The sequence below is a fragment of the Schistocerca americana genome, chromosome 4, assembly GCF_021461395.2.
Source record: "Schistocerca americana isolate TAMUIC-IGC-003095 chromosome 4, iqSchAmer2.1, whole genome shotgun sequence".
NCBI classification, from domain to species: Eukaryota; Metazoa; Arthropoda; class Insecta; order Orthoptera; family Acrididae; genus Schistocerca; species Schistocerca americana.
In genome coordinates, this window is record NC_060122.1 from 345,751,214 (window position 1) to 345,764,921 (window position 13,708).

General features: G+C 38.1%; 1 protein-coding gene across 1 annotated transcript in view; it reads left to right on the plus strand.

Annotated features, from left to right (window-relative positions):
• Positions 1-6,086, plus strand: part of LOC124613418 (DNA polymerase eta) — a 194,202-nt gene extending 188,116 nt beyond the window's left edge. The window contains exon 9 of the mRNA XM_047142120.1: positions 3,786-6,086. Within this exon, the coding sequence (XP_046998076.1) occupies positions 3,786-4,950 (1,165 nt within the window). The 3' untranslated portion in view covers positions 4,951-6,086. The remainder of the gene's footprint in view (positions 1-3,785) is intronic.
• Positions 6,087-13,708: the final 7,622 nt, after the last annotated feature.

A 13,708-nucleotide genomic window follows, 5' to 3' on the forward strand; every position in this document is an offset into this window, starting at 1 on the left:
CTTCATGTAAGTAATATATCAAGAATGTATAATAAGATGAAAGAAATGTTTTGGATAGTTAATGGAGACAATTTAAATGGTATGGTGGATTGAATTCAACAGTACGAGAAAGAAAAGAAGTAGGAGAATGTAGACCATTCAAAAGAAATGAAAGATGAAGATACCGGGTAGAACTTTGCACAGAGCACAATTTATCATTGCTAACATTTGGATGAATTTATTATGGTAATTATATATTATTACAGCCAGATTTGAAACTGCAGCACCTTTCGAGGAGCAGTCTTTGACTGTAACCATAATTTATAGATTATGAACTGCAGATTAAAACAGAAGAAATTGCAGAAAGGTTGGAAATTAATGAGATAGGGAGGGGGAACCTGGAGAAATTGAAGGAACCAGAGGTGGATGAAAGTTTCAGAGAGAGTTTTGGCCAATAACTGGCTGAAATGAGGGAAGTGAATATAGTAGAAGATGAATGGGAACATGTGAGAGACAAAATAATGAAAATAGCAGAACGCCAAATAGGCAGTAAATGAGTCCAGTAGAAATCCTTGGATAACATGCAAAATAATAAATTTCATTGATTAAAGGAGAAAATATATAAAAGGATCAAAGGTGGCAGGCAAAAGAGAATACAAACCTCTGAAAAATGAAATTGACAAAATTGTCAGATGATAAAGATAGAGGAGAAATGCAAAACTGTAGGAGCATGAATGGCTATGAAAAAGATGGATGGCGCGTACAGAAAAGAAGCAGCTGTATGAATATCAAGAACTTAGTGAGCAATAAAGGGAATGCTGAAAGGTAATAGTAATGTATAGAAGAGCTGTAGAAAAGAAACAAACTTGAGGACAATATTATAGAAATGAAAGAGTAAGTTGATGAAAATGAGACCGAAGAGATGACACTGTTACTCATTTTTGACAGAGCACTGAAATATCTTTTTCAGAACAAAACACCTGGAGTAGGGATATTCTCTCAAAGTAATTTAGATACTTGCGATAACCAACAATGAAAATACTGTTGCTTTTTGTAAGCAAATGGTTCAAATGACTCTAAGCACGATGGGACTTAACATCTGAGGTCATCAGTCCCGTAGACTTAGAACTACTTAAACCTAACTAACCTAAGGACATAACACACATCCATGCCCAAGGCAGGATTCGAACCTGCGACCATAGCAGCAGCGCAGTTCCAGACTGAAGCTCATAGAACCGCTCAGCCACAACGGCCGGCTTTTGTATGCAACATACAACAGACTTGAAGTAAATTTAGAAAAAGCTTTTGACAATGTTGACTGGAATACACTCTTTGAAGGCACCAGTGATAAAATACAAGAAAAAAAGTTATCTATAACTTGTACAGAAACCAGACTGCTGTTACAACTGAAGAATGTGAAAGGTAAGCTGTAGTTGAAAATGGAAAGAGATTGGTTTTGTAGCCTATCTACAGTGATACTCAATCTGCACATTGAGCAAGCAGTGCAGGAGCCCTAGGAGAAATTTAAGTAGAGGGTTAATGTTCAAGAAGAAGAAATACAAACCAGTTGTCATTCTGTCATAGATGGAAAAGACCTTGGAAAAAGAGTTGCACAAAGTGGATAGTATCTTGAAGAAAAGTACAAAGATACAACAGGGTAATGAAATGATGTCAAATTAAATTAGGTGATTCCGAGGGACTTAAATTAGGAAATTATGTGCTGGAAGTACGGTATGAGGTTTGCTGTTTGGGCACCAAAATACTGACCATGGCCGAAGTAGAGACGATATAAAATACAGATTTGCAATAGCAACAAAAGCGTTTCTGAAAAAGAGAAATATGTTAATGATTCATGTAAATTTAAGTGTTATGAAGCATTTTATGGAGGCATTTATCTGGAGTGTGGCCTTGCATGGAAGTGAAACATAGATGATAAACAGTGCAGTCAAAACAAGAATAGATGGTTTTGAAGTGTGGTGCTACAGGAGAATGTTAAATTAGATGGGTATATTGAATACAAAGCAAAGACCTGGGGAGAAAAAATTATGGCACAGCTCTATTAAAAGAAGGGATTGTTTGATAGGACACATCTTGAGGCATAAAGGAATGGTAAATTTGGTAATAAAGGGAAGTGTGAGGTAGCAAAATTATAGAGGAACACAAGGCATGGCTACAGTAAAAAGGTTCAAATAGATGTAGGGTGAAGTAGTTATGCAGAGATAAAAGAGGCTTGTATAGGATAGACTAGCATGGAGAGTGCATTGAATCAGACCCCTACAAGAAGCGTCATTTAACAGGAAAAACTTTTATTGTACAGGGTGACACACAGGAGACGGACGGATTTGAACTGCGTAGTACTGAGGGTGTGGTGGTGGGAGGTGGTCTTGGTGAGGATAGTTCTGATCCACACAAGACGCCATTTCATGTACTCAGTCACTATGGAGCAGTGGGACTTGCAACATTGAGTGTTTGTCTATGACAGTTTCGTAAAAAGTGGTGAGTCTATTATTGCTACGCACCAATTGTTTCGTGTGCGGTTTAATGTCGGTCGACATGGAGCTGTTCCGAGCCATAACACAATCCTCAGATGGGTGGAAAGCATTAGATCAACTGGAAACATACTGGATAAGAAGCATCCTGGCCCAAGACACAGAGTAACAACACCAGAAAATGTTGAAAGGGTAAGGCAAGCGGCAGTTAGAAGCCCAGGACGGTCAGCTAGATGTCATGCTAGTGAGTTACGAATCAGTCGTGAATTGGTTAGACGAATTTTGCATAAAGAATTAAAATTCCATCCCTGCAAAATGCTCATTGTCCAACAACTTAAGTAAAGTGATTTTGGAATCAAATGAAAATGAAATTTTATTGATTAGCGATGAAGCTTATCCACCAGAAAAGTAACAGCCTGGTGTGCTCTTGGCTCTGTTGGCATTATTGGACCTTTTTTTTAATAATCTATATATGAGAACGAGGCCACAGTTACTGTTAATTCGGTTCGTTACATTCGTATGCTTAAAACGTTCTTGAAACCAGAACTAAGAAGATGACGAATCCCTTTAAAATGCGTTTGGTTCCAGCAGGATGGGGCAACATCGCACACCACAAACACTTCAATGACATTTCTTAGACGAATGTTTCCTGGCTGGATTATCTCACGTTTTGGCAATGTTCCTTGGGCTCCCATGTCTCCTGACTTGTCAGTATGTGACTTTTTTCTGTAGGGGTACCATAAGAACTGTGTCTATATCCACAAACCACGAAATTTGGATGAGTTGAGGAATGCAATCATTCAAGAAATCGCTGCCATCTCTGCAGAGATTTTAGTACGTGTGATGGAGGATTTTGAGAAGAGACTTGAGTCCTGCATTCAAAATGATGGACGTCACCTTGACGACATTATTTTTCACAAATAACTTTTTCAACGAAAATGGCAAATAATGAGCTTTGATTTTGTGTAAATAAACATGCATTAATTTTAAAGTTGGCTGAGTATTATTTCATTAAAAACCGTCCGTCTCCCTTGTGGCAACCTGTATTTTTATTACAATTACATATTTTCTTTGGAGATAACCACAATATATTTAAAACTTATTCACTCCAATAACACACATCTATGCACCATATGTCCTTTCATTAGTTGTAATAAATCTGTGACAACATTCAAAGACTGCATAGAGATATTTGACAGTCTGCTCTTATGTTTGGTTGATAATACTGCTTAATATGATAATCATGATTCGCAAAACATCATTTCATGTGCCTGAAAATTATATTTGTAATTCTTTTTTTTTTTTTTTTTAATACAGGGATCCTGCTGTTACTTTCCTTGGAATATCTGCTGGGAAATTCAGCAATGAGGACAGGACACAAAATAAGACAATAAATTCATTTTTTAAATCAAGTGAGAAAAAGCAACACACAGAAGCCGAGGGACAGAATACATCTAAAGCTAATACTGAAATTAATAATATAATGAAAGGTAGAACAGAACCACTCACCTCTGTCAGTTACTCAGATGACACTGAAAGACTGCATGGCCATCATCGAGATGGAGAGTCCTTTTTTATGGCTTATTTTAAAAGGAAACATGAAAGCAAATTGAGTAAGGCACATGGAAGCTTGCATGTTGTGGACACCAAATCAGAAAGATGCACTGAGTCTCTGACAGAACTATTGCCAGGTGATGATCAGCTAAATAGGAAACAGTCATTAGTGACCACTGAAGAGAGAAGTAAAACTGAATCTTCTAATAAATGTTGCGAGTCATCAAACAGTAATCATGCTGAGAATAGTGAACAGTGGATTAGTCCTCATGAAATATTCCCAAGTCTAGATGAAGCAGATGAAGAGACAATAGCACTTTTACCATCACCAATGCAAAGAAAAATAAGACACTCAATAGGAACAAATTGTAAAACTTCTAATAGTGATGTAGTACGTGTTGCAGATACTTCTAGTTCAAATCACTGTAAAGATAAGGCTGTAGCTTCAAAAATGCCTGGAAAAACCAACACAGATGTACATGACAAGCAATTTACTGAGGATTATGCAATGCCAGTTCAAAAACAATGTTCTTCAGATACAGAAAGTATGAGACAAAACCAGGAGACTGGAAGCAATTTTCTAGCCACTGAAGTTGGTGTATCAGGCTTTTCTTCTCAGACTAATAATGTAAAACATCATAATGTAGTGTCCAGTAATGTAGCAAGTGATGTATGCCCCCACTGCAAAAGCATAGTGCTTTTAAGTGAATATCCTGAACATTTAGACTTCCATTTAGCAGAGAAACTCCATGAAGAACTGAACAGTGCAACCAGTGTAGCTAGTACAAGTATGCCAAATCAAGTACCTAAAACCAAAATAAATCTAAACAAAAGAAAGAAGGGTGGAAATGTTAAAAAGAGTCAGGATAACAAAACAGACACCAAAAAGGTTAAGAGTATAACAAGCTTCTTCACACCCCTAAAGTAAACAAGAGATTAATTAACCGCAATGTAAATACCTCATACCTAAGATTTTTTTATGTTACATCCTGCTTGCTTTTAGTTTTATATTACAAAATTCTAACACATTATGTGTGACTTCTTTTTTACAAATTCTGAACATTTTATTAATTTTGTGTGTGTGTGTGTGTGTGTGTGTGTGTGTGTGTGCGTGTGCGCGTGTGCGCGTGTGCGCACGCGCAGCAGCATGTATCTTATGCAGGTGACATAATGCAATATTATTGTGTATTTTTATTATATTGGGTCACATATTTTATTTACATAATGTATGTTCCATTTACTGATGTAAAACTGATGATACTTTTTAGTCAAATTTTTGTGAATTGTAATGTGTAAATGATCCTTGCAAGAGTCTTAGTGCTCCATTGGCTCTCCACAGTTGCAATAAAATAGAAACAACAATTGATGTATGAGAGATTTATGGATATATCATGTTTTGTTTTATTTGTGTTAATTTTGAGGGTATTTATTAAAGTACATTTCGGAGTTATAATATAAGAGAAAATGGGTGTTCTCACCATTAATGACAAAAATCTTGCTAAAACCAGGAGAAGTACACATAAAAGAATATTGGCTCTCACATATTCACAATGTGTGTGTCTCCCTGAGTATTACAGGGAAGTGATTATTTTAAAGAAGTAAATATATGGAGAGACTGTAGTGCTGCTACTGTATTATATTCCTACTGCAGTGCTTAATCTGAAAGATAGCTAGCCGCTACACTTGCGTAATTATTTATGTTACTTGTCATAATTTTCTTTTATGGCCATGCCTAGTCTTACTTCATTATTTATTTAAAGGCTTTGCTGTTTTACTTTCAATGTTTTATAAAATTTTAATAATTTTGTAACATGTGAAGAGTGTATTTGTGTAAATATATGGGTGTATACACGTTGATAATTTTGCCAGATAAAATCTGTGATTAAACTGAAACAAGAATTGTTTCACATGTTAAGTCAATAACTGTTATTTTTATTACTGTATGTTTACAAAACTCTGCCTTTGAGAAACAAGTGTGTGATCGAGAACTGTGCTTGTCTGTCTGTGATAGATAAATATTTATTTTTTATATTCCTAATGTTAATTAAAGCAAATTGCACATTTTGTGTGTTTTACTCAGTCTTCCATATTTATATTCATAAGATACACAATAATTTTCTTTTTTCCACTTTTATTTTTCTCACTTAATGTAGATGTCTGTGGCACATTTTGTGCCAGTGTGTTGACAAATGGTCGGTCACCTTCTAGTGATTAGCAGTACTTAAAACGAATTCAGTACAAAGTGCTTTTATTCTACATTTAAATTTCTGATTTTTTGTTCTGGAAGAATATTTGAATTGTGGGTCCATTTACTGTCATTACAAAAAGTTATGATAATGAGGGAGGTGATACTGATGATGAAGATGATCATTTACAAAGCACTGTATATAGTATAGTCTTTCTAGAGTTGCAGTCTTAAGATACAACTAGTTAAAATATTAGACTCATTTGAGCAGCTGCTAGAGGGCTCATGTGCAGAGCTGAAGTTGGATTTGAGCAGTGCCTTCTCCCAATTCTGGCTACTTGGAGTGTAACTGTTAGCTATTTGATGAGTAAGTAGCAAGGAATCAGAAACTGCCTGGAGAAATTCTTCTAGTGCTCACAAGCTACAAGATTTGTGCATGTGCACAGCTGTTTTAAGTTGTAGTGGGGATAATCTCCAAATGACTTGTGTTTGCTGTTTCATTTTCAAAGCTGCTGCAGTAGCTGTGTTTGCAGAATTTTTGTTTTTACACTTCATATCTCATTGTGTAACTGTAATATTATGAAAAGGGTACAATGCTGCTCGCCATGTAGCCAGGAAGTTCAGTTGCGACTCACCATCTCCACTATAAGGTGAGTAGCAATCTATCATTTTCATAATAGTGTCATGATTCCATCCTGGATTTTCCATTGCTTTATTTTGAATAATTGTAATGTCTTACCACAAATAAATGTTGTATATTCTGTGTGTGTGTATATTTTGAGTACTGGTAATTTATTTTCATTGTATTACATAAGAGAGTAAGACTCATAAATTCTAGTGGTTTGCATTCACATGAAACATAGTAATTCCGTAATTATCAACAACACAGAAAGCAAGCAAATGGCTCCTCAAGATACTTTCACAGATATTATTTCTTGAAATAAAACACAATGAACAGGTTTTTAATCACAAAGCTACCAGTATCTCACCAACAACCATGTATTTCATTTTGTGCCCATAAAAAGTAATCATGAAAGGAGGTTGTGTACATGGAAGAGGCCTGGAGCCACTGGAAGGTTTCAGATTGTTTATATAATGGTAAGACAGAGATTTGCGAACCAGGTTTTAAATTGTAAGTCCTTTCCAGGGGCAGGTGTGGACTATGACCACAATATATTGGTTATAAACTGTAGATTAAAACTGAAGAAACTGCAAAAACGTGGGAATTTAAGAAGATGGGACCTGGATAAACTGAAAGGACCAGAGGTTGCAGAGAGTTTCAGAGAGAGCATTAGGGAAGATTGACAAGAATGAGGAAAAGAAATACAATAGAAGAAGAATGAGTAGCTTTGAGAGGTGAAATAGTGAAGGCAGCAGAGGATCAACTAGGTAAAGAGATGAGGGCTAGTAGAAATCCTTGGGTAACAGACGAGATATTGAATTTTATTGATGAAAGGAAAAAATATAAAAATGCAGTAAATGAAGCAGGCAAAAAGGAATACAAACGTCTCAAAAATGAGATTGACAGGAAGTGCAAAATGGCTAAGCAGGGATGGCTAGAGAACAAATGTAAGGATGTAGAGGCGCATATCACTAGGGGTAAAATAGATACTGCCTACAGGAAAATGAAAGAGACCTTTGGAGAAAAAAGAACCACTTGTATGAATGTCAAGAGCTCAGATGGAAAACCATTACTAAGCAAAGAAGGGAAAGCAGAAAGGTGGAAGGAGTATGTAGAGGATCTATGTAAGGGCAATGTTTGAGGGTGAGACAAATGGAAACCTTAAATTTGTAATAACAAATTGAAATTTCGCGCCATTATCCTGTAAGTTGGTAAGCTTGCTACAAGCAGCGTGCAGAATGGCCTGTGGGTGGCAGCATAGTGCAGATGCACACTTACCGTCACAGTATCAGTATAAAGATGGCCATCCCACTTGCGATTTGCACCAGGGAAGAACAGTTCTGTTATTCGGTTTTTGCGTAGTGAAGGTGTGAAACCTATTGAAATTCATTGACGAATGAAGGTTCAGTACGGTGATGCATGTTTGTTACAGCAGCAAGTCTACGATTGGAGTAGGAAGTTCGCAAATGGTATGACTTCAGTGGAAGATCCTCCTTGTCCAGGTCAGGCACAGCGAGTTCTGACTCCACAGAACATTGCAGCAGTTGAAGCCATAGTGAAGGAAAACTGCCGAGTGACACTGAATGACACTGCAGCATGTTTACAGATTAGTTATGGGTCGGCACACCACATTGTGCATGATGTGCTCCAGTTTCACAAAGTGTCTGCAACTGGGACTCCTGAAATTAAGAGAACGACATATTGATGCTTGTGAAGAACTTCTTCGGCACTTTGAACGAGAAGGTGATGGCTTCCTTGCAAGAATCGTTACTGGGGACTAAACCTGGGTTCACTTCAACCAACCTGCATTTTAAGTGTCATCCTCATCCACCATACTCACCAGACCTTGCCCCAAGAGATTTCCATATGTTTGGAGCACTCAAAGACGCAATTGGAGGAAAGAAGTTCCGTTCTGATGAAGAGGTACGCCATGCGGTGCATGAGTGGTTGCGTGGACTACCAAAAGAATTTTTTTCTAAAGGAATTTATGCACTTTGTAAGCACTGGATGTCTTGCATTGAGCATGGGGGAGACTATGTTGAAAAGTGATACAGCTTTGTACCGCTTCTGCCCCAAGGCCTCGGGAGTAGACAGCATTCCATTAGAACTACTGATAGCCTTGGGAGAGACAGCCATGAGAAAACTCTACCACCTGGTTAGCAAGATGTACAAGACAGGTGAACTACCCTCAGACTTCAAGAAGACTATAATAATTCCAATTCCAAAGAAAGCAGGTGTTGACAGGTATGAAAATTACTGAACTATCAGTGTAATAAGTCACGGCTGCAAAAAAACTAACACAAATTATTTACAGACGAGTGGAAAAACTGGTAAAAGCCGACCTCAGGGAAGATCAGTTTGAATTCCTTAGAAATGTTGGAACACGTGAGGAAGTATTGATCAGGCATTTGTAGACTTAGAGGAAACTTTTGACAATGTTGACTGGAATACTCTCTTTCAAATTCTGAAGGTGGCAGAGGTCAAATACAGGAAGTGAAAGGCTATTTACAATTTGTACAGAAACCAGATGGCATTTATAAGAGTCGAGGGGTGGAAAGGGAAGCAGTGGTTGGGAAGGGAGTCAGACAGGGTAGTAGCCTATCCCTGATGTTATTCCATCTATATATTGAGCTAGCAGTAAAGGAAACAAAAGAAAAAAATGGAGTAGGAATTAAAATTCATGGAGAAGAAATAAAAACTTTGAGGTTTGCCAATGACATTGTAATTCTGTCAGAGACAGCAAAGGGCCTAGAAGAGCAGTTTAACCGAATGGACAGTGTCTTGAAAGGAGGATATATGGTGAACATCAACAAAAGCAAAATGTAAATATCATGTGACTAGGGCCTCCCGCAGGTAGACAATTTGCCGGGTGCATGTCTTTCAATTTGACACCACTTCGGCATCTTGTGCGTCAATGGGGATAAAATGATGATGATTAGGACAACACAACACCAAGTCCCTGACCAGAGAAAACCCCGACCCAGCCGGGAATTGAACCCGGGCCCTTAGGATCTACATTCTGTCGTACTGACCACTCATCTACTGGGGGTGGACAAAATCAAAATGAGGATAATAGAATGTAGTCGAATTAAATGCCAGCCGCGGTGGTCTAGCGGTTTTAGGCTCTCAGCCCGGAACCGCGCGACTGCTACGGTCGCAGGTTCGAATCCTGCCTCAGGCATGGATGTGTGTGATGTCCTTAGGTTAGTTAGGTTTAAGTCGTTCTAAGTTCTAGGGGACTGATGACCACAGATGTTAAGTCCCATAGTGCTCAGAGCCATTCGAATTAAATCAGGTGATGCTGAGGGAATTAGATTAGGAAATGGGACACTTAACATAGTAAATTAGTTTTGCTATTTGGGGAGCAAAATAACTCACAATGGTTGAAGTAGAGAGTATATAAAATGTAGACAGGCAATAGCAAGCAAAGCGTTTCTGAAGAAGAGAAATTTGTTAACATCGACTATAAATTTAAATGTCAGGAGGACTTTTCTAAAAGTATTTGTGTGGAATATAGCCATTTATGGATGTTAAACACGGATGATAAATAGTTTAGACAAGAAGAGAATAGAAGCTTTCGAAATATGGTGCTACAGAAGAATGCTGAAGATTAGATGGGTACATCACGTAACTAATGAGGAGATACTGAATAGAATTGGGGAGAAGAGGAATTTGTGGCACAACTTAACTAGAAGAAGGGATTGGTTGGTAGGACATGTTCTGAGGCATCAAGGGATCACCAATTTAGTATTGGAGGGCAGTGTGGAGGGTAAAAGTTGTAGAGGGAGACCAAGAGATGAATACACTGAGCAGATTCAGAAGGATGTAGATTGCAGTAGGTACTTGGAGATGAAGAAGCTTGCATAGGATAGAACAGCATTGAGAGCTGGACTGAAGACCACAACAACAACAATAAGTAATGAATTACCATAACTGTGTTATAATTTGTTTCCAGCCCAATTCCCCTGTAACAAGTTCACTTATATTTTTGCTAGTTTTCTAAATTACTGGTAGGCCTATTTGAAAATGCACTGCTGACTTTCTATATTGGTATTGATGTCCAATTATCAGTTCAGTTTTATTTACATGCCTGAATTGAGCCTCAGACCAGGAAAATAATTAGAACCTTCAAAAAAATAAATGTTGGTGCCCTATTACTGTGCGAACCTTCACAGTGTGTCAGATCATGATAGGATTCTGCAACAACTTTTAAGCCTACCGTGTTCCATAGTAGTGCAATTAGTAGACAGTATTCAAATAATTTTCATTCTGCAAGAAGCTGTAGTATGGTTAATATATTCCAGAGACAGTATTTGAAGTGTGAGAATAATTACAGGGAACTATTACTTCTACTTGCAGTTCTGTTACTGGTGGAGCTGCATTTTGGAGTTTTTTTAGAATCAGTGCAATAATGAAATAAAGTAGCGTTGCTGGACATAATAAATTGACTGCTTGGAAAATTTCCCACGAGATTTATAGAACATTGTCACAATTTTGCATTGTTTGGGCATGTTGGCAGTTAATTAACATTTATAATAAAGCAATATCACAGCAGAGAAAAGCGAACATAAAATTCACACATCTTGCATGATGGGAGTAGAGGTAAGTTTTCTGCTTTTATACATAACCAGCGTAGCCTTCAGTCACCACTGTCTTGTATTTCACCTCCTTACAGTGTGATACAAATCCACACAAAATCCAAAATGTGCATTGAACTACTTGAAGTAGGCATTTTGTGCCAAGAAATGCTTCCTTATTTTCCATTTCTTATCTGGATAGGAGATGGTAAAATAATTGTCCTAAGCACAACTACTCTGTATGCCACCACTGAACAACATAACACAGAGCTGCACATGGTCAGTGATGCTCCAGTACACAAGTAATTCCAAACAGAAATGAAAAGAGACATGTTTGAGGAGAGAAAACATCAAGAACAGGGTTCCTATGTCATGGTAGCTGCGCATATGCAGTAACACCTCTCCTCTGGTGCTTGAAAGTAGCTCTCTGGTAGCTGCTCAAACAAACCTATTGGGTTTCATTATACATTATGTAGCAACAAATTCATTAGATTGAAATGTGCAGCAATAAAACCCATTTATAGAAGTGGGTATATACAAGTCACCTGTACTAAAGACCCATGCCCCTCATTCCCATATTCTCAAAATGTTGTGACAAGCACTCTTCTGACGACAACATGCTCATTGCAGAGAAAAATGTACATGTTGTCTCAATATTATTTTTGCAGAGTTAAACTAGAAAAAATACCCTTTTGGCATTTTCAGTAGTCTTATTAAGGTATCCAGTTATGGGTCTTGTTAAGATGTCCAATTATGCTGATCAAAAAATGTTTCTTCAAAAATAAATATTATCCCTTGCATGGATAGATAAGTATGTGACCCACAGAATATAAAGGGTAACGTTAACAAATTGTGCCAGAGGACTTAAACTAGATTCTAACTGTGCAAACATTAAATATAATATGATCCTTCAAGTTTCTCTGCTTAATTAATTAAAGGTGAGCTTTTGGCTGTTGCCAAGTTGTGGATACCATTTCATGGTGAGTATTTTGATGACCAACAAAGTCATTATCTTCAGGCCCTGCAGGTTGTGCTACAGGGTGAAGATGTTCCATAATGTACACAAGCTCGATAAACTCCACCAAACGGAAGGTTGACTTCGCAGTGTACTGAACTTCCTACCAAGATGAACTAGTTGTACCTATATTCACTAAAAATAAAAAATAAACCACAATAACACATGCAAGGTTGGCACTAGTTCAGGGGAGGCTTCATGATACCTGATAAATGCCAGGCAGCAGCTACATCTTGAACAGCTTCATCTTCACCTTTACATATTGGCTACATTCTCTACAGATTCTTGGAATAGGGTGACAGTATAACATGGTGTATGGCTGCTTCTTCAGTAAGGATTTTATTAAACACAAATTATGTACAGATAAATCACAGAAAGTAAACAGTTCCTGACTATTATGGAAATACAGAAAACAAAAATACTGTTGGAGGTGGATACTTTTTCGGCATTACATTAATCTGAAAGTTTGTTGAATAACTCACATGTTACTGTGGGTGAACACTGTAGGTACAACTGGGAAGTACTGGAATACTGACCAGTCTCAAAACAGCCTTATGCAGTCGGTTCATACACTGAAAACACAAGTCAGTTGAATGGTGATTGCAGACAGTTCCACATTAGGCAGAAAGGCTTGTCTGCATGGTAGCCAAATGTCGACAGTACGTAACAAAAAAGTCAAAATCACAGTCCAGGAACAAGGCATGTAGAGCAGGATTGTTGTCAATAGGTACACATGATAGCTTGCTGTAAACATTGGCCTGTTGTAACAAGCGAAGTTGTGGCGGTCCACAGTATCCATTAAATCTGCCATGTGTGGTTTCCTACATGACTTGGTGCCGGCAAGTGCACCTTTCTGTGCTTTGCCTAGCAAAGTCATCGTATGTATGCATAATTAGAATTAATGACTCGCTGAAACGTGCGAAATGATAGATCCCTCCCCCTTGAACTGTCCCATAGGGACTGAACTGTCCTCAGTGATCCAGGGGAGGACGAGGTATGTGCGGCCTGCTGCGAAAGCTAGGACGCAGCTTCGGATGGTGGTGGTGTTAGGGAGTAATTCCTGGGTTCAATGCCAAATCAGCTAGAGGCAACTGGTGTGGACTCACAGCTTGCTGTTGTTTCTGGAGAACATTGTGAGTCTGACATTAGACCTGGTGTAGACTCGGGAGCCTCCTGCGTGCGTATCATCCAGGCCCAGAGGGTGATGGAGCTCTGGTAATGGTAGGTGCCCATTACCTGTGATGACCTTCAACTGGGCCCTACATCTTCTGTTGTTGATCTTTGAGG